This window comes from Coregonus lavaretus (assembly GCF_964263955.1).
Source record: "Coregonus lavaretus genome assembly, chromosome: 31".
NCBI lineage: Eukaryota > Metazoa > Chordata > Actinopteri > Salmoniformes > Salmonidae > Coregonus > Coregonus lavaretus.
Genome location: NC_140018.1, coordinates 29,570,162 through 29,591,379, shown reverse-complemented (window position 1 = coordinate 29,591,379; position 21,218 = coordinate 29,570,162). Strand labels below are relative to the sequence as shown.

The following is a 21,218-nucleotide window of genomic DNA, read 5'->3' as shown; positions in this document are numbered from 1 at the left end:
CAATCCTCCATAGGAAACCTATTGAAATCATTGAAATATAGATCATAAAATAGACATGACCATTTAAGTTGACATTCGATGGGGGCCATCTTTGTGGCTGTAATTAGAAGTTAACATTTCAATTCAATTTAAATGTCAAAGGTGTACCAGCTAAAATGCAGTGGTCTGAAGAGATAGATAGGTCCATTCTATTCATTATTTATTTCTATGATTGAAATGACACCCACCCTGTATTTAAGAGCATGTTGTGTCTCAACCAATGGCGTGAACAACACAAAAACCTCAGATGATGTAAAGTAGGGTCTAAACTACAACATATGCAAATATGCAAAAAATCGGAGTTTTTGCGTTTTTAAATAATTCATGTTTTTATTTTTATTTTTTACTCAACCGTAGGATATATTTTCCAGTGATGAAGACATGGATGTCTCATGGTATCCTGGGGTATGCAAAAGGGGTAAACTTTGAGCACCTTTATCTCCTGAATGTTTTGATATTCAGGTCCAAAAAGCCACTTTCTGACCACTTCTTCCATGGACAAACATGTATAGAAAGTTTTGTTTAAATCAAAAGGGATGCTGTCAAAAAGTGATTGAATTCAAATGGATTTACCCTTAGGTTATCTGATCCCTCTCTCCCTGGGCCCTGTGTTAGATCCAGATACACACTGAGCAGAGCAGCAGACTGGCAGGGACAAGCACAGACACACAGAGGGAAACTGCAGCTACCACTCAAGATGGCTCTCATCACAGTAATTAAATTACCCATCACTCTCATGGGTCTCGCTAAGATTTGGAGAGGGGAAGAAAAGAGGCCATTAGTATGTGATATAATGATTTGTCATCTACAAAGGAAATAAAACATCCTCCATTGCTGGTCGGGTGTCATCACAAACATGTGCTTTTCACTCGTGACATGTATTCTTTTGTATTTGAATGTAAAGATATAATGATCTTCAATATCAACACAGGAAAGGAAATATGTATTTTTGGCATGCATGTGGTTAACACTAATGACTAAAGTATCAGGTTCTTGTTACAGTCAGCATAGCCAAGAACACAACCTGTAGCATGACAGAATGGCTTGGATGGCACTAAAATATTTTCTGTTTCTGCATTTGACTGTATTTCAGCTAGGTGGGAATGAGCTTGTTATGTATTCAAATGAATCCAGTGTCCATTCCAAATCAACATGTAGTTAAGGTCCGATTAAATAAATTGAGTCTCAGAGGAATTTCTCAATGCAGTCAGAGGCTGTGCTTTATCGCTACTGGCAGGGCTACCAGCTTTCACCTGGCTTTCATCTGTCTCACCTAATCTATTGCTTTTTTAATTTGCTCACCAAAATGTTAGAAATAAGCTCGAAGGCACCAGATGTAATTACTCTTGTCTGCCACAGACTTACCTGATTCCCAAAACACTGATCTCTTTAAATCCTGGGAGCTTGTCAAAAACATGGAGCATCTGTTGAAAAAGAAGATGAACTGAATAAAACTTGTTTATTACAGAATCACATGATGGCATTTTCTGTTGGCACAAATGTTACTGGTTACGAGCTCTCATAATGTAATCTGAGGATATCTAAAGTACTGTAAATCAGCAATGTATGAAAGGGACACTCATATATCTCTATCTTTAGTTACTCACATTTAGCAGACACGTCCCACTGGGCACACACTGGTTGAATCAACGTTGTTTCCACGTCATTTCAATGAAATGATGTTGAACCAACGTGGAATAGACGTTGAATTGACGTCTGTGCCCAGCTTTGAGAGTCCATTGAATTTCCACCATTGTAACATCCAATGCGAGAAAAAGTGCAAGTGCATATGTCACACCCTGGCTCTGGGACTCATTATGTTGAGCCAGGGTGTGTTCATTCTATGTGTTCTGTTTCTATGTTGGGTGTTCTAGTTCGTCATTTTCTATGTTTGACTGAGTGACTCCCAATCAGAGGCAACGAGTGTCAGCTGTTTGCTGGTTGTCTCTGATTGGGAGCCATATTTAACTGTCTGTGTTTCACTTTGGGTTTGTGGGTTTTTGTTCCGTGTTCGGTCATTGTCACCGTGGACTTCACGAGTCGTGTTTTGTTTTGTTTAGAAACTTTAACTAATTAAAGTCATGTTTGTTTCTCACGCTGCGCCTTGGTCTACTCATTACTACGACGATCGTGACAGAAAAACCCACCATACCAAGACCAAGCAGCGTGTCCAGGAGCAGGCAGCCTGGACGTGGGAGCAGATCTTGGACGGGCAGGGGTCCTGGACCTGGGAGGAAATCCTGGCCGGGATGGATCGCCGGCCATGGAGTGAGACGGTGGAGGCGCGCCGTAGAGAGGAGCTACGGCGTGATCAGGGTCGTCATCGGACGGTCGTGAGGCAACCCCAGAACATTTTTAGGGGGGGGCACACGGCATGGACGACGGGGCTGACGGAGGAGAAAAGGGGGCGGATCCAGAAGGCCACCAGGCCAGGGGTACACCGCCCTGTACGTCCTGTGCGGATGCCTCACACAGAGTGTGTGAGGGTAGGCATTCAGCCAGGACGGGTGGTGGCCGCTATTCACTCCAGGCCTCCTATCCGTCTCCACAGCCCGGTTCGGCCTGTCCCTGCTCCACGCACCAAGCCTACGGTGTGCGTCGCCAGCCCGGTCCGGCCTGTCCCTGCTCCACGCACCAAGCCTACAGTGTGCGTCGACAGCCCAGCCCGGCCTGTCCCTGCTCCATGCACCAAGCCTACGGTGTGCGTCGACAGCCCAGCCCGGCCTGTCCCTGCTCCACGCACTAAACCTACGGTGCGCGTCGCCAGCCCGGTCCGGCCTGTTCCTGCCACCCGCACCAAGTCTACGGTGCGCGTCGCCAGCCCGACCCGGCCTGTTCCTGCCACCCGCACCAAGCCTACGGTGTGCGTCGGCAGCCCAGCCCGGCCTGTCCCTGCTCCACGCACCAAGCCTACGGTGTGCGTCGCCAGCCCGGTCCGGCCTGTCCCTGCTCCACGCACCAAGTCTACGGTGTGCGTCGACAGCCCAGCCCGGCCTGTCCCTGCTCCACGCACCAAGCCTACGGTGTGTGTCGACAGCCCAGCCCGGCCTGTTCCTGCCACCCGCACCAAGCCTACGGTGTGCGTCGACAGCCCAGCCCGGCCTGTCCCTGCTCCACGCACCAAGCCTACGGTGTGCGTCGACAGCCCAGCCCGGCCTGTCCCTGCTCCACGCACTAAACCTACGGTGCGCGTCGCCAGCCCGGTCCGGCCTGTTCCTGCCACCCGCACCAAGTCTACGGTGCGCGTCGCCAGCCCGACCCGGCCTGTTCCTGCCACCCGCACCAAGTCTACGGTGCGCGTCGCCAGCCCGACCCGGCCTGTTCCTGCCACTCGCACCAAACCTACGGTGCGCGTCGCCAGCCAGGTCCGGCCTGTTCCTGCCACTCGCACTAAGCCAGGGGTGCGAGAAGTCAGCCTGGTAAGGCCCGTTCCTCTTCCACGCACCAAGCCAGGGGTGCGAGTCGACAGACTGGACCAGGGGCACTATGGGGGGTGTATTGGAGGGTGGTGGTCAAGGCCGGAGCCAGAACCGCCGCCGAGGAGGTATGCCCGCCCAGCCCTCCCCTGTTTTGTTTAGTTGAGGTGCGGTCGCAGTCCGCGCCTTTAGGGGGGGGTACTGTCACACCCTGGCTCTGGGACTCATTATGTTGAGCCAGGGTGTGTTCATTCTATGTGTTCTGTTTCTATGTTGGGTGTTCTAGTTCGTCATTTTCTATGTTTGACTGAGTGACTCCCAATCAGAGGCAACGAGTGTCAGCTGTTTGCTGGTTGTCTCTGATTGGGAGCCATATTTAACTGTCTGTGTTTCACTTTGGGTTTGTGGGTTTTTGTTCCGTGTTCGGTCATTGTCACCGTGGACTTCACGAGTCGTGTTTTGTTTTGTTTAGAAACTTTAACTAATTAAAGTCATGTTTGTTTCTCATGCTGCGCCTTGGTCTACTCATTACTACGACGATCGTGACAGCATACTTCGGGAGAAGGGTGGAGATCGGGACTGAACCTTGGTTTATTCAGGTTGAGAATCCAGCCCTGACGGTCCAAGTGCAACTCAGTAATCTGCTTTCTTTGCTTCTGACTCATGATCCTGTGGCATTCTATAATTATCTTTACCATGAACCCCTTCAGAGGGCCACAACCCATGAGGACAGTACCACTTGTAGCAACGTGTCACAGAACACACTGTACAGCATCAGGTTCCTGTATCTGTTAGTTGATCATGTTACACTGATAAATTAAGATAATGACTTTATTTCCATTGGGACATTTTGTTTGCGGCTCTGTGCATACATTAAAAACACATTAAAAAAAAACATAAAGACAACAAATAAACTGTACCTCAATGGGATAAAACATGTACAGTGTATCCCATTGGTCTTAGGGACATTTTACTGATGAACATAAAGAGGGTATACAGACTACAGTGCTTGGCCTCCCATAAGTCTTGTCTTCTACTGTGCAGTATCTCGACTAGCCTGAATATCAGTTCGTTTGCGCCATCATGCCAACTCCTTGTCACTCATTTCCATTCTATTTAGCTTGACAATGACAGCAAAGGTTATTATCTCACCTGGTCTTGCAGGTGATGAGAAAGGTCAACATATTGGGGGGAGTCAGGGTCATCCAGTAGTTCCCTGTAGCCTGGGTCCACCAGGTCAATGCTGAACTCCACTATCTCCTCCACAAGGTTCTCCGGGACAATGTTGGGCAGCTCAGAGTCCTACAAACAGGAGAAGAAAACAGGGCCCTATTCATTAAGCACCAAAAGGAAAGAACTGAAATTGGGAGGGACAACCTGAACTCGTGCAATAAGAAATAATCGTTTTCGTTTTTCCCCTGCAAAACGTTATGCCACGGTGTAGGCTCGACCCTAACCTATGTGCTCTCTGTAACAATGCTTGTTAATGTTTCGTAACTTAAGCTTTATACCTTGTATGGGATTTCATTCTTTTTTACAATGTTAATTAAATATCTGCCTTTGATAGGCATATGGCCCAGGAACACAAGGAAAATTCTCAAGGGCCAGTCGATCCTTTCCCTGTCAAGAGGCCAAAATGCCTCTCTCTCTCAAACAGTATCCAGCGGATAGTCTATTGAAATGTGTGTTAGTGATGCTTGTTTAGTCTCTATCTGAAACGTGTACCCTGAAGAGAACACTGATGCTATCTATATGGATGTATGATCTCTGTGGTAATTTGTAGTTGGTCAGAGTGAACTCTGACGACACTGTATGCAATGATCTCTTTTGTCCTCTCAGGAATTCTGTCTTCTCTCTAGTGTACCCAGACCACTCCTTCAGGTCATCAAACATACAGTGAGGGAAAAAAGTATTTGATCCCCTGCTGATTTTGTACGTTTGCCCACTGACAAAGAAATGATCAGTCTATAATTTTAATGGTAGGTTTATTTGAATAGTGAGAGACAGAATAACAACAAAAAAATCCAGAAAAACGCATGTCAAAAATGTTATAAATTGATTTGCATTTTAATGAGGGAAATAAGTATTTGACCCCCTCTCAATCAGAAAGATTTCTGGCTCCCAGGTATCTTTTATACAGGTAACGAGCTGAGATTAGGAGCACACTCTTAAAGGGAGTGCTCCTAATCTCAGTTTGTTATCTGTATAAAAGACACCTGTCCACAGAAGCAATCAATCAATCAGATTCCAAACTCTCCACCACTGCAAAGACCAAAGAGCTCTCCAAGGATGTCAGGGACAAGATTGTAGACCTACACAAGGCTGGAATGGGCTACAAGACCATCGCCAAGCAGCTTGGGTGAGAAGGTGACAACAGTTGGTGCGATTATTCGCAAATGGAAGAAACACAAAATAACTGTCAATCTCCCTCGGCCTGGGGCTCCATGCAAGATCTCACCTCGTGGAGTTGCAATGATCATGAGAACGGTGAGGAATCAGCCCAGAATTACACGGGAGGATCTTGTCAATGATCTCAAGGCAGCTGGGACCATAGTCACCAAGAAAACAATTGGTAACACACTACGCCGTGAAGGACTGAAATCCTGCAGCGCCCGCAAGGTCCCCCTGTTCAAGAAAGCACATATACATGCCCATCTGAAGTTTGCCAATGAACATCTGAATGATTCAGAGGAGAACTGGGTGAAAGTGTTGTGGTCAGATGAGACCAAAATGGAGCTCTTTGGCATCAACTCAACTCGCCATGTTTGGAGGAGGAGGAATACTGCCTATGACCCCAAGAACACCATCCCCACCGTCAAACATGGAGGTGGAAACATTATGCTTTGGGGGGGGTTTTCTGCTAAGGGGACAGGACAACTTCACCACATCAAAGGGACGATGGACGGGGCCATGTACCGTCAAATCTTTGGTGACAACCTCCTTCCCTCAGCCAGGGCATTGAAAATGGGTCGTGGATGGGTATTCCAGCATGACAATGACCCAAAACACACGGCCAAGGCAACAAAGGAGTGGCTCAAGAAGAAGCACATTAAGGTCCTGGAGTGGCCTAGCCAGTCTCCAGACCTTAATCCCATAGAAAATCTGTGGAGGGAGCTGAAGGTTCGAGTTGCCAAAGGTCAGCCTCGAAACCTTAATGACTTGGAGAAGATCTGCAAAGAGGAGTGGGACAAAATCCCTCCTGAGATGTGTGCAAACCTGGTGGCCAACTACAAGAAACGTCTGACCTCTGTGATTGCCAACAAGGGTTTTTCCACCAAGTACTAAGTCATGTTTTGCAGAGGGGTCAAATACTTATTTCCCTCATTAAAATGCAAATCAATTTATAACATTTTTGACATGCGTTTTTCTGGATTTTTTTGTTGTTATTCTGTCTCTCACTGTTCAAATAAACCTACCATTAAAATTATAGACTAATCATGTCTTTGTCAGTGGGCAAAAGTACAAAATCAGCAGGGGATCAAATACTTTTTTCCCTCACTGTACATTATCCTGCTTTATACTGAATGTGTAGCTTCATTCCCTATATGACTGCAGGAATGAAACCGTTCCAGACGAGCCCTTCATTTCTGCCGGGGCCATGCAGTGAAAAATCAGCAGGGGATCAAATACTTTTTTCCCCTCACTGTAGATGTGATCGCCTTCCTAGAGAATGTTGGCTGGTTCGATCTGATCTTTTGGTTTGGTCTGTGGTTTGTCAAAAACGGATTTTGAACACAAATAATTCAGATCTGGTATAAATGGAATGAAAGTATTTACTTCTCTCTCTTGCTCCTGTTATCCACTCTACAGAAAGGTTTCTCTTGTAGGCTGCTCGGGCTTCTGCCTGAATAGGCCTGTTTTGTTCATGCTTTGCTTTGTAACTCTAACATCTTTATGCATAGAATAATGCCTTGTAATGCTTGTTAATGTTTTGTAACTTAAGCTTTATGCCTTGTATGGGATTTCATTCTGTTTTACAATGTTAATTAAATATCTGCCTTTTATAGGCAATTCTCAGACATTTGATGGTTTATTACTGTTACTCAACTATAGTCTCGCATATTGCTAAATCATCTTTATGTAGTCAGATATTCAGTTTTAATAGACTTTGATCATATTAATTGCATAGTCTTATAACGGGTCATATGTAAGGTATATATAAAATGCATATATGATACATATTACTTAACTACAATGGTTTGCCCTAATGAATAGGACCCATCAGTCAGATAATGTATTTTATAAGAGGTGTAGTACTAGACCATATGGCTAAAGTCTATCAGCTCACCCTCTCTGTCTGAGACGTACAAGACAGCAGCTGGGCTAGGCAACCACAAGCAATCATTCTGTCAGCTTTCCTTTCAATCTGCAAGCTGTTAGCAATCTTAACTTCTAGCCTAAACTACAGTGCCTTCAGAAAGTATTGATACCCTTTGACTTATTCCACATTTTGTTGTGTTACAGCCTGAATTCAAAATGGATTAAATATATATTTTTCTCACCCATCTACACACAATACCCCATAATGATAAGGTGAAAACATGTTTTTCAAAATTTGTGCAAATTTATTGAAAATGAAATACATAAATACCTAATTTACATAAGTAGTCACACCCCTGGGTCAGTACATGTTAGAATCATCTTTGGCAGCGATAACAGCTGTGAGTCTTTCTGGGTAAGTCTCTAAGAGCTTTTCACAACTGGATTGTACAACATTCTTAGCTTAGTGGTTAAGAGCGTTGTGCCAGTAACCGAAAAGTCGCTGGTTCTAATCCCCGAGGCCGACTAGGTGAAAAATCTGTCGATGTGCCCTTGAGCAAGGCACTTAACCCTAATTGCTCCTGTAAGTCGCTCTGGATAAGAGCGTCTGCTAAAAATGAATAAAATGTAAAAAAATAAAATAAAAAATCATTGCTAGACAGCCATTTTTAAATCTTGCCATAGATTTTTAAGCCGATTTAAGTCAAAACTGTAACTAGGCCACTCAGGAACATTCAAAGTCATCTTGGTAAGCAACTCCAATCTATATTTGGCCTTGTGTTTTAGGTTATTGTCCTGCTGGAAGGTGAATTTGTTTCCCAGTGTCTGTTGGAAAGCAGACAAACCAGGTTTTCCTCTAGGATTTTGCCTGTCCTTAGCTCTATTCCGGTTTTTTTAATCCAAAAAAACTCCCTAGTCCTTGCTGATGACAAGCATACACATAACATGATGCAGCCGCCACCGTGCTTGAAAATATAAGAGTGGTACTCAGTGATATGTTGTGTTGAATTTTCCCCAAACATAATGCTTTGTATTCAGGACATAAAGTTAATTTCTTTGCCACATTTTTTGCAGTTTTACTTTAGTGCCTTATTGCAAACAGGATGCATGTTTTGGAATATTTTTGATTCTGTACAAGCTTCCTTCTTTTCATTCTGTCATTTAGGTTAGTATTGTGGAGTAACAACAATGTTGTAGATCCATCCTCAGTTTTCTCTATCACAGCCATTAAACTCTGTAACTGATTTAAAGTCACCATTGGCCTCATGGTGAAATCCCTGAGCGGTTTCCTTCCTCTCTGGCAACTGAGTTAGAAAGGACGCCTGTATCTTTGTAGTGACTGGGTGTGATTAATATCTGGGTGTGATTAATAACTTCCCCATGCTCAAAGGGATATTCAATGTCTGCTTTTTTTTTTTTTTACCCATCTACCAATAGGTGTCCTTCTTTGCGAGACATTGGAAAACCTCCCTGGTCTTTGTGGTTGAATCGGTGTTTGAAATTCACTGCTCGACTGAGGGACCTTACAGATAATTGAATGTGTGGGGTACAGAGATGAGGTAGTTATTCAAAAATCATGTTAAACACTTTTATTGCACACAGAGTGAGTCCATGCAACTTATTATGTGACTTGTTAAGCAAATTTTTACTCCTGAACTTATTTATGCTTGCCATAACAAAGGGGTTGAATACTTATTGACATTTCAGCTTTTCATTTGTAATTTTTTGAAAAATGTCTAAAAACATTATTCAACTTTGACATTATAGGGTATTGTGTGTAGGCCAGTGACACAACATCTCAACTTAATCAATTTTAAATTCAGGCTGTAACACAACAAAATGTGGAAAAGGTCAAGGGGTGTGAATACTTTCTGAAGGCACTGTCAATGGCGTTTACCTCCTCAGCAGCGGTTTCTTCTTCTACTTCTTCTTCAGTTTCCTCAGGAGCGTCAGGGACGCTGGCATCGCTGGTCACAGGAGCGGGTGGTTCTGGTGCAGCAGTCTGGGTCTCTTCTGTACCTAAACGGATCATTGTTGTCGTGAAGAAGGGCTCATACCCGAAACGTTTGTGTGGGAATAAAAATCTGTTCATTTAAGTTTATTCACCAGAGTGCTATTTTTGTTCTTACCTAAACAATTTAATTATACTGTATACAAGACAGATTTATAAAATCATTGATTAACTATTGATATGTGCATCTTGATAAGGTCTCTTGCCATACCTGCTATCTCAGTGACCTCTGGTGCTGCTGTGGTTGCGGCTGCTTCCGCTCTGCAGGTGAAAGAGTAGAGAATATGCATAATGAATGATGAATGTTTTCAGGTTTGTACATTATGAGAATGTTTTGTTATTTCCTGGTCCTTTGTACAACAACAGCAGCAACAACAACAACAACAGCAACAAATGCCATACAAAAAAAAGACATACAAAAAACTCTGTCCATAATAGTCCACCTAAGCTGATGGTTTGTGAAAAACAGCATTTGACAACAAGCACTTATCCCTCAATTACTTTACAAGATAATTACCATGGCAATAAACAAGCTCTCCACCTGTTTTAAGAATACAATGGTCTTCAACCGGCAGCACTTGATGGTAATGTATGGTAATTATGTCACATGATATGGTAATTTAAGGTAATTAACAACAACTTACAATTAAGTATACAAATGTCATTACATTTACATTTTAGTCATTTAGCAGACGCTCTTATCCAGAGCGACTTACAGTTAGTGAACACACCTTTTTTCATACTTTTTTTTTTTTTTTTTTTACATCCCTGCTGGCCATTCCCTCCCCTACCCTGGACGACACTAGGCCAATTGTGCGCCGCCCATGAGTCTCCCGGTCGTGGCCAGCTGCGACAGAGCCTGGATACAAACCAGGATCTCTAGTGGCACAGCTAGCACTGCGATTCAGTGCCTTAGACCACTGCGCCACTCAGGACTTTCTTTCTCAGAGCTCCTGGCTGCTGCTGCCTACGTTACAATCAATTTGGGCCGTCGGGCTCACTTGGGGTGACGATGTATCATAGTGATTTTCCTGAAGGTGACAATGGCAGCTATGTCCCTGTAACAATGGCAGCTTTCTCTTTCTCTTTCCATTCCATTCATTTTTCTCATAGGGATTTTACCCTATGACAAACAATGTCAGTACACAACAAGTTATTGCTCACGTATACCCTATAATCATATATCATTGGAAAGCTAGACACATTTTCGGGAATGTTCAGGTCAACAGAACTTTGACCACTAGGGTACATATCAGAATTACCTGTATAAATTGCTTTGAATAAGAAACCCTTATACATTTTAAACTTTATTTGACAAGTGTTTCTGAGAGGTGATGAAATGACCTTTCAAATGATAAATAATATAACCAACTTTGAAAGCACCACCTACAACTATTGTTTCAAAATAGCCCATATTGTGCCATTGACATTAGAATTTTGGAAGCTCAGCCATATCATTCCATGTAGTGGGGCAGCTATGTTTTTGGGTTGTAACTTTGGAGATAGAACCACCAAATTGCACACACACAGCTAGAACAGGGTTTTAAAAATATTTGTAGATACAGGGCCATCACAGGATTCATACATTAACCCCACAGAAGCCTTTTTCGAATATGGCCGCCAAACATCTCAATGGGGTCTTGTTGAATCAATTTCGCATGAACATACTTGTATGAAATATAATTGTAGTATGCCCAATAATATCTTAAAGTATTCATAGTGATGTAGAATACACAACCAAATGAGCCAGGTGTGTGACCGTCTGCCAGCTATAAAGATGTTAAAATATTCACACAATTGTGGTAATAATATGCCCCAAAAGCTGTCTGAATCACTGATTTATCAATTCTTAATTGCAATATTTCATCTGCAAACATGTAAAAATTGACATGTATATGTAAATATTCATTGGTGTGGGCTGATTAAAATGATATACAATGTATCCTATTAACTGTTTTCATTATGAAGACTATAGACCTGCCCCTTACATGTAGTAAAATCCAATGTTGGGCCTGTTGAGGCCAGGGTTGGGGAGTAATGGATTACATTCAATCTGTTACATGTAATTGATTACAAAAAAACTGTAACTGTAATCTGTTACGTTACCAGCAAAAATATTTGTACTTCTAGGATTACTTTTAAATTCAGAAAGGATGTTCGCGACAAAATTATTTCACACCTTTCTGTTTTCTCAATGCCATTCAAATCAGCATTGAAAAAAGGTGAGCTTGGAGGGCACTATGGTGTTGAACGCTGGTATGGTCATGCCAAATTGATCCAATAAGACCCCATTGAGTTGTTTGGCGGCCATATTGGGAAAAGGCTTCTGTGGGGTTAATACGTGAATCCTGTGATGGCCCTGTACCTATAAATCATTTAAAAACCCTGTTCTAGCTGTGTGTGTGCAATTTGGTGGTTCTATCACCAAAGTTACAATTTTAAAAAACATAGCTGCCCCACCACATAGAATTCTATGGCTAAGCTTCCTACATTCTAATGTCAATGGCACAATATGGGCTATTTTTACACAATAGTACTTTCAAAGTTGGTTACATCATAACAAAGTTTAAAATGCATCAATGTGTCCTTTTTAAAGCAATTTATACAGGTAATTCTGATATGTACCCTAGATCAGGGGTTCCCAACCTTTCCCCCAGGGCCCCCTTTACCACAATTGAAAAATGTAATGTAATGGAGGGATGAGAAAGAGTGCTAACACAGAGAAAGCTACCATTGTTACAATGCTATCACACACTTTCCAACTCTAGGGACATAGACCTTCAGGAAAATCACTATGATACATCTTCACCCCAAGTAAGCCTGACCGACCCCCCTGGGCCATGGACTACATGGAGTGCGGGAATCATATGGCAGGTCAAATTCAAAGCCAGACTCAAGAGGGCTGCAATGCGTGTGAGAAAGCAGCACCATTGACAACTATCAGCAGGCGGCATACTGTCTTGTCTCTAAGCCTTACCCAGTCGACTGCCTCTCGTCTCGCAGATTCATCCTCTATGAAAGGAGAAAAATCACAATCATAACATGTCATGCACATCATCTGGATTTTAAACCAATAACATAGCACTTCAAAACTGTGTAGCATATAAAGTATCACTGAAACATGCACTTGGGAGTGCTGTCTGCAAATATACATGCATTTGATAAACTCTTATGGATGTAAATTAATCAAATTGACTAGACTAGAGATTCATATGATGCTGTTTTGTGTGTTAATGGGAGCAATATAATAAGGATATGTTTCCCCTTCTCTCAAGAGACTGATACAGTGGGGGAAAAAAGTATTTAGTCAGCCACCAATTGTGCAAGTTCTCCCACTTAAAAAGATGAGAGAGGCCTGTAATTTTCATCATAGGTACACGTCAACTATGACAGACAAATTGAGAAAAAAAAATCCAGAAAATCACATGGTAGGATTTTTAATGAATTTATTTGCAAATAATGGTGGAAAATAAGTATTTGGTCAACTACCAACAAGCAAGATTTCTGGCTCTCACAGACCTGTAACTTCTTCTTTAAGAGGCTCCTCTGTCCTCCACTCGTTACCTGTATTAATGGCACCTGTTTGAACTTGTTATCAGTATAAAAGACACCTGTCCACAACCTCAAACAGTCACACTCCAAACTCCACTATGGCCAAGACCAAAGAGCTGTCAAAGGACACCAGAAACAAAATTGTAGACCTGCACCAGGCTGGGAAGACTGAATCTGCAATAGGTAAGCAGCTTGGTTTGAAGAAATCAACTGTGGGAGCAATTATTAGGAAATGGAAGACATACAAGACCACTGATAATCTCCCTTGATCTGGGGCTCCACGCAAGATCTCACCCCGTGGGGTCAAAATGATCACAAGAACGGTGAGCAAAAATCCCAGAACCAGCTGGGACCAAAGTAACAAAGCCTACCATCAGTAACACACTATGCCGCCAGGGACTCAAATCCTGCAGTGCCAGACATGTCCCCCTGCTTAAGCCAGTACATGTCCAGGCCCATCTGAAGTTTGCTAGAGTGCAGTTGGATGATCCAGAAGAGGATTGGGAGAATGTCATATGGTCAGATGAAACCAAAATAGAACTTTTTGGTAAAAACTCAACTCGTCGTGTTTGGAGGACAAAGAATGCTGAGTTGCATCCAAAGAACACCATACCTACTGTGAAGCATGGGGGTGGAAACATCATGCTTTGGGGCTGTTTTTCTGCAAAGGGACCAGGACGACTGATCCGTGTAAAGGAAAGAATGAATGGGGCCATGTATCGTGAGATTTTGAGTGAAAACCTCCTTCCATCAGCAAGGGCATTGAAGATGAAACGTGGCTGGGTCTTTCAGCATGACAATGATCCCAAACACACCGCCTGGGCAACGAAGGAGTGGCTTCGTAAGAAGCATTTCAAGGTCCTGGAGTGGCCTAGCCAGTCTCCAGATCTCAACCCCATAGAAAATATTTGGAGGGAGTTGAAAGTCCGTGTTGCCCAGCGACAGCCCCAAAACATCACTGCTCTAGAGGAGATCTGCATGGAGGAATGGGCCAAAATACCAGCAACAGTGTGTGAAAACTTACAGAAAACGTTTGACCTGTGTCATTGCCAACAAAGGGTATATAACAAAGTATTGAGAAACTTTTGTTATTGACCAAATACTTATTTTCCTCCATAATTTGCAAATAAATTCATTAAAAATCCTACAATGTGATTTTCTGGAGAAAAAAAATCTCATTTTGTCCGTCATAGTTGACGTGTACCTATGATGAAAATTACAGGCCTCTCTCATCTTTTTAAGTGGGAGAACTTGCACAATTGGTGGCTGACTAAATACTTTTTCCCCCCACTGTATGTAATTAATACTGAGAGGAAAGACAAGTTCCAACAATTACTTTCCCTGTGGCTATTGTGCAAGAAACAATGCTGTTGTTTCCTGAGGAAATGTACTGAAATAAATGGATTCCACGCGATATCATAAATTCACCCATTGGCCATTTCCATTTAAATGTGTTTTACCCCCAGTAAAGACGTGCATATGTTCATTCAAATAATTAAAGTAATTATTGGTCTCACTGTTACAAAACATAAAAGGAAGGCATGTGTTGTTGGTTCCTCACCCTGTACACCATACTCATGTGCTCCTCTGAGTTGCTGAAGTTAGTGGCCAGGTCAGCGAGACACAGAGACTCGTGTTGACATGTGTGAACCCATGTTGTGTACTCTGTAGTACCAGGGATCCGGTCAAAGAAGATCCGGAAGGCCTCCCACACAGCCTCCTGACAAACTGACCAAAGACAGAACAGTCTTCCAGTGAGAATGAAAGATCCTCAGCACTTCTACCAATAGATACAGATCCACATAAAGTCCAAGGGTGCATCCCAAATGGCACCCTATTCCCTATATAGTGCACTACCTTTGACCACAGCCCTATAGGCCCTGGTCAAGAAAAGTAGTGCACTGTAAAGGGAATATGGTGCCATTTGGGAGACAGGCCAAAAACTCATCATGGGGGTGATAGAGATGTCTCAAAGGAAAAATGACTCTAAACCAAGCAGATGTTTTTTTACATTTTTTGTCATTTAGCAGACGCTCTTATCCAGAGCGACATTTTTTTTCAAACTGGCCCCGTGTGGGAATCGAACCCACAACCCTGGCTTTGCAAGCGCCATGCTCTACCAACTGAGCTACACAGGGCCCTGTTTTCAGATACATGAGGTTTCAATAGTAGTGAGATAAAAGCTGGGAGAACAGTGGCTTTATCTTGTCAAGAGAACACATCGATGGTTCTCATGATGAACAACTAAAGTCAGTCATTTCTTTCCCTGATCTGTCCTTGGCCAAGTTCCCCACTCCATCCTCCCCTCAGAATGGCCCAGATTGGTTACCCTTTAAAATGTGACATTTTCAAGACTATTGCTGCAATCATTCAGTTTGTTCTTATGCTTCAATACACCCATTTTGAGACTTTCAGCACGGAAATAGTCTATTTTGTAGAATAGACACAAATCCTTATGTCTGCTGAAAAGCTAAAAGTCTGCTCTTTTATCATCTTTACTAAACCTGTGGGGGAAAAAATGAATTCCTATTCCCAAAGGTGTGCTTTCATGTTTTTTTGAAAGGCAGCGAATATGTCCCAAATGGCACCCCATTTCCTATATAGTGCACTACTTTTGTATTGCATGCTGCCTCAGGGTGAAGCTGTGAGTTTTCTCCCTACTTTATCTCAGAAAGAACTCTGGATTACTTTGTTGCTATGCTGCTCCACAGTCTTCAGTTCTCTTCACTCTCTAGACTTGTTCTCTCTGGTGCACACCTGGATATCAAGTTGTAGGTACTGCTATGGGTACTGTTATGGGTACTGCTATGGTCCACAATCTATACTAATTTAGACATTTATCACTGGTGCACACCACAACCTTCACCATTTAGTTTGAGTTGAGGCTTTACACGCTACGCAGCATTCAGGGCCTCAACTCATGCTCTCTAGGGCAGAAGAGCTGGATCCTAAACATATCACACTGCAATAGCCAACATGATGGCATTTGATTACATAGCTGTAATGATTGTCTGTAATGAATTGGAGGCCCATACCTCTGAGCCTGTAGTAGGCTTGATGGCTGGCGATGACCTCATTGATGGTCTCCTGAGGACAGACTCTCACTCCAGAGTGAAAGACCGCGGACCTCTTCCTCCGATGCTTTTCCAGGTCAAATATCGTTCTGACAGAGTTTTGTTTGGTCGTTTTCAGAAGTTCAACCAAGTGCATAGATTTGATGGCTTCTGTTTCTGTCCCGATTACTCCTCTCTGCAAAGAGCCCCGATTATTCCTCTCTGCAAAGACAAGATAAAAGGAAAAATACATTCAAACCATGATATTTTCAAGATGTGTGAAATTGTATAATGTACTGTACAATGTTTGAAAAGCCTGTGTTGAAAAGCAAATTTTTCCCTCATGGCTATCCTGAAATAAATTACAGTTCTATTCTATCAATGCATACAATTTTCAACCATGTCTCTGGTTTCTATTTGTGATATAAATAAATAATTGCATGATCTCTCAGCTGTGAGAGAGAAGAATTGTACTGTGGTGGTGGAGGGAAATTCAAGACAGCCATCATTCAAACCACTTATCAGCAGAAAGTATCCCAGCTAGCACATAGCGTTCTGAGAACCATATGTTTCTTAGAGCTTGGTCAGAGCGTGGTTGTCCTATGGTTATTTTGCATACAACCTTCCCACAACTTTCTGGGAATGGTGCAGGATAGTTGCTTGGCTTTGGAAAATTCTCAGCACATTTAAGGAACTTGACAAAAAATACATATTTTCTTGGTATTTCATTACTTTAACCGAACGTTTCCTAAACGTTCAAACATGATTACATTTTGGTAATGTTCTAGGAACGGTCTCCAACTGGTTTGACATTGGGAATGTTCTGAATTAGTTTAGAAAGCGTTCAGAAACAACTTTGTTCTGTCGGAATATCAGTACTTCAGCATAATGTTTCCTACAGGTTTGCTCATGGTTCTATTCAAAGTAGCTTTCTCAAATTGTTCCCGAGGACGTTAAGAAAACTGTCCATAAAAAACACAAGGAAAGGTAGTAGAGTTCAGAGAATGTTCTAAGCATGTTATTTAAAACAATACATTCCATTCGCAAAACGTGAAGAAAACTTTCCATAAAAAACACAAGAAAACGTTATTAAAGTTCAGAGAATGTTCTAAGAATGTTATTTAAAAACATATATGCTCCTGAGTGGCGCAGTGGTCTAAGGCACTGCATCGCAGTGCTAACTGTGCCACTAGAGATCCTGGTTCGAATCCAGGCTCTGTCGCAGCCGGCCGCGACCGGGAGACTCATGGGCGGTGCACAATTGGCCCAGCGTAGTCCAGGGTAGGGGAGGGAATGGCCGGCAGGGATGTAGCTCAGTTGATAGAGCATGGCGTTTGCAACGCCAGGGTTGTGGGTTCAATTCCCACGGGGGGCCAGTATAAAAAAATATGTATTCACTAACTGTAAGTCACTCTGGATAAGAGCGTCTGCTAAATGATGTAAATGTAAATATATGTTCTGTTCTCAGCATCAACAAAACTATCTCTATCTTCTATCTTGTTAAGTGTGTTCAGGTGTGTTGGCCACGCACACTAATTGGCCACACCTGATCTTAATGAGTACTTGTTTCTTTTGAAATGGGGTCTGTTTGAATAGACTAAAAGGAATATATTAGTCTATAATTTGGATGCGTAAATAAACATGGCATGCTAGCTCCATCCTGATGGTGCAGTGGACTAATTCCATAGATAGAGAACAGAAGATTATAGGTTTGAATCTCACTGATGCCGGTTCACAATAAAAAAATAAGTATGATTGCATAAAGAAAGGAATTTCCATATGTGCTTGGAGTTCAAAAAGTTTACCCCAAATAAGCTAGCAGTGTTATTAAAACTCTTAATTAAAGATTCTGTGAAAGTTTTAAGGAAGTTATTAAAAAAACTCAAAATAACCTATCATTTCCGTTCTCAGAGCGTTAATAAAACCTCCCAGGAAAACCTTCAAGGAACCAGACTAAAACATTCTCAGAACATCTCTGCCACCTAAAGATAAGCTTCCCAGAACAGGCAAAATGTTCACTATTGTTCTTAGAACGTTTACCGGTCAGGAAATGTATGGCTTCATTCCCACAACCAATGTGAAACCAAAAACATACGTTCCCACAACTTCCAAGGAACCAAATGTGCTAGCTGGGTAATGTTTACATCCCCTAACCATGAAGGAACATGGCCTTTTCAGATTTGCACTCATCACCAAGGAAACAGAGACCATCACAGTCCTAATTGAAATGTTGTCAGTAGATTTCAATGTCATACAGAGACAGAAAAGATCCATGAAAATGAGGATCAAAATTAATCTGAAAATGATTGTTACTTCATGGTCATGGGTGGATATTTGAAATTGAGTCGCTTAATTTAATTGCAGAAAATGACATGTTTTATTTATTTTTTCCTTACTGCAAATATTTACAGTTTGAGCAATTCTCTAAGACCTTGAAACAGCCTTTCGTTCTGTGTGTGTGCGTGTTTAATCCTACAAGAAAACATCTGTCCTCTTTTGATATAACAACAAATAATACTGAGCACTTTGTGTGGTTATCAAGTTGTGGGTACTGCTATGAGTACTGCCATGGTCCACAACCTATTGGCCTACTTATTTAGACATTTCTGCTGGTATAGTGTATAACCATGATCACTGCACAATCAAACTACAATAAACAGGCATTCCTTTGTCAGCTGTAGTTATTTTCTTTATTTAACTTGCTGTTAAATTTGACCCTTTGTCTCTATAGCCTTAAAACAGTTGTATCTTCCAAGTCCTTATTACGTCACCAAGTTAGTGGCAACTGGTTATGCAACCACAATGAGCTCTAAATTGTTCAAACAATGCCGAAAGTTCAAACAATTTCAAAGAGGTTGTGACAAATGTGGGGAGGTCGCTCACCTCTTAGGAAAACTCATCAGTATCAGGATTGGAAGTACTGTATGTAGTACTGTAGAACTATAGGCCTACAACCTGTTGTTATGCCACCATTTTGCAACCTGCTCATCCTGCCCGCCATATTCCTATCATGCCTGCCATATTCCCCATCATATGCTGGCTTCCTTGCTGCCATATTCACTCCTTACAAGGTGCAGTATCTCTTACATGTGTTTCAAATGCAAGACTGGGAGTAGTATCCTACAAAACTTTTTGTGCAAACATATTGTAGTTCAATCAGTATAATCAGCGTAATAAGTAGGCGTATGCATCAGAGCTTTAATGGTAGCAGTGATATACCAGCGGTAAAGATAGTAACTCATTTTGGATCATTCTAATGCTTGGTTCAACCCAATTACCCTTAAAGTAATCTTGCAGATTGCCGTTGTAAAGTTCCACATACAATGTCCATAATGTAAAATCATCTTAAATATGAAACTGAAATGATTTAACCCACTGTATAAGGGGTGTAACATTTGATATCTAAAGCAGCAAGATCCCATAAAAACGGAGTAAGTGTAGTGCCCTTTGGGTACTAAAGGTTTATGGGTCTGTGAACTAAAATGGAGCTGGAAGCTTACCTTTAACTGCAGTGACTTGGAGAGTGAAGAGGAACAGCGTAATAATGAGTCCACATTTCCAAGGCATGATGGAACCGTTTTGTTTACAAAGTTAGAATAAGAAAAAAGTCCAGGTGCGGTGTTTATCTCATGTGGTGCTAATACAGTCCTTGGGATCACTTAATATTAGGGTGTCTATCGATTCCGCATGGAGGAGGCTGGTCATTTAGGCTTTGACTTGCTTCCCGGCAGATGGTGAGAATTTGATGGTGGCATCTGACAGACATGACATGGAACTAGGCAAGCTCTCTGGGTCCAACTAGAGATTGTGGACGTGCTCGAAGTGTGACAAGAGGGACAGGGTTAAAAAAGCAGACACTGTTTCGGGAATGATCTGTTTATCTACTGCTCAGACATAATCCGTCTTTACCCCATGGGCCCAACAGCGTCATCCTGTTAGGGGCTTTCTTGGTGGAAGCATCTGTCAACCAGGGACCTGCCTGCCACCTCCTGGCACTCCTGCCCACCTCATCCTCCACGTCCACTCCCAGCCTCACCTGAGACTGCCCCCCCCCCCCACTTACCTCCTCACCCCATCAACTACTCACTATGCCACCCAGATCCCTACTGTCCTCTTTAAGCTTACTTGGCACCCAACTACAGCAGCTTTCAGTACATTCTTGACAAGACAATGCACTCTGTTCCCCTGTGAGTAGTACTGTACAGTACGTCAGACAGTGTTGTGTCTCCTCTAGGGTTTAAAGTGTGTGCTTTAACTGTGGATTTCCCCCTGCACTCCTGTCAGCTAGCAGGGGGGGTTGCCAACCGCCGCTGTTATTTGCGTTCTTGCCGCTCTTTTTTTATTTTGCTCAATTGATAACAATTATAACTTCTGACACAGAATGTTTGCAAGGAAATAATGTTCTCATTGGCTTTTCATATGTGAAGACATTCAAAACTCTCCATATTCACTGAGTCTCTATGTTGTTATGATGTTATGTGTTTTAATTGCACTGGCCTAAGGTACTGTAACTAACTAATGACTGCGGTAACATGTTCAACTCCTCCAGCTCTGCCACCAAGCGAATCTTACTTCGAGCAGATGACTAGTATAATCACAGGGTTAATCCAGTCAATGTAGCCTCCCAAGCCTCTCAGTATAACCCTTGACAGGTAAATAGAAGGTCCCGTTCACACTGACCAACGCAGTGTAAATTGACCCAACTCAATATATTTCAATAGGGAGAGTGCGCCGGAGTGGCGGCGGGTAGGTGCATGAAGTTGCGCTACACAACGCACTACCAACAAGCCTTCAAAAGGCACAAAGTGCCTACTCCTCCGTTAGCTCTGCGTGGGATGCATCATCAGTGTGTGAGAGCCCTAATCCCTCCCTCCCTTTCCAAAATCC

At 42.6% G+C, this 21,218-nt stretch overlaps 1 protein-coding gene across 1 annotated transcript in view; it reads right to left on the bottom strand.

The window, feature by feature from the left end:
* LOC311107151 (interphotoreceptor matrix proteoglycan 1-like) overlaps positions 1 to 19,898 on the bottom strand; it is a gene marked incomplete at both ends in the record, with an annotated part of 41,924 nt that extends 22,026 nt beyond the window's left edge. Inside the window, 9 exon segments of the mRNA XM_084149648.1 lie at positions 765 to 785; positions 1,405 to 1,463; positions 4,608 to 4,757; positions 9,613 to 9,734; positions 9,938 to 9,987; positions 12,704 to 12,738; positions 14,840 to 15,006; positions 16,314 to 16,553; positions 19,832 to 19,898. Coding sequence (XP_084005774.1) covers positions 765 to 785; positions 1,405 to 1,463; positions 4,608 to 4,757; positions 9,613 to 9,734; positions 9,938 to 9,987; positions 12,704 to 12,738; positions 14,840 to 15,006; positions 16,314 to 16,553; positions 19,832 to 19,898 — 911 coding nt within the window.
* Positions 19,899 to 21,218: the final 1,320 nt, after the last annotated feature.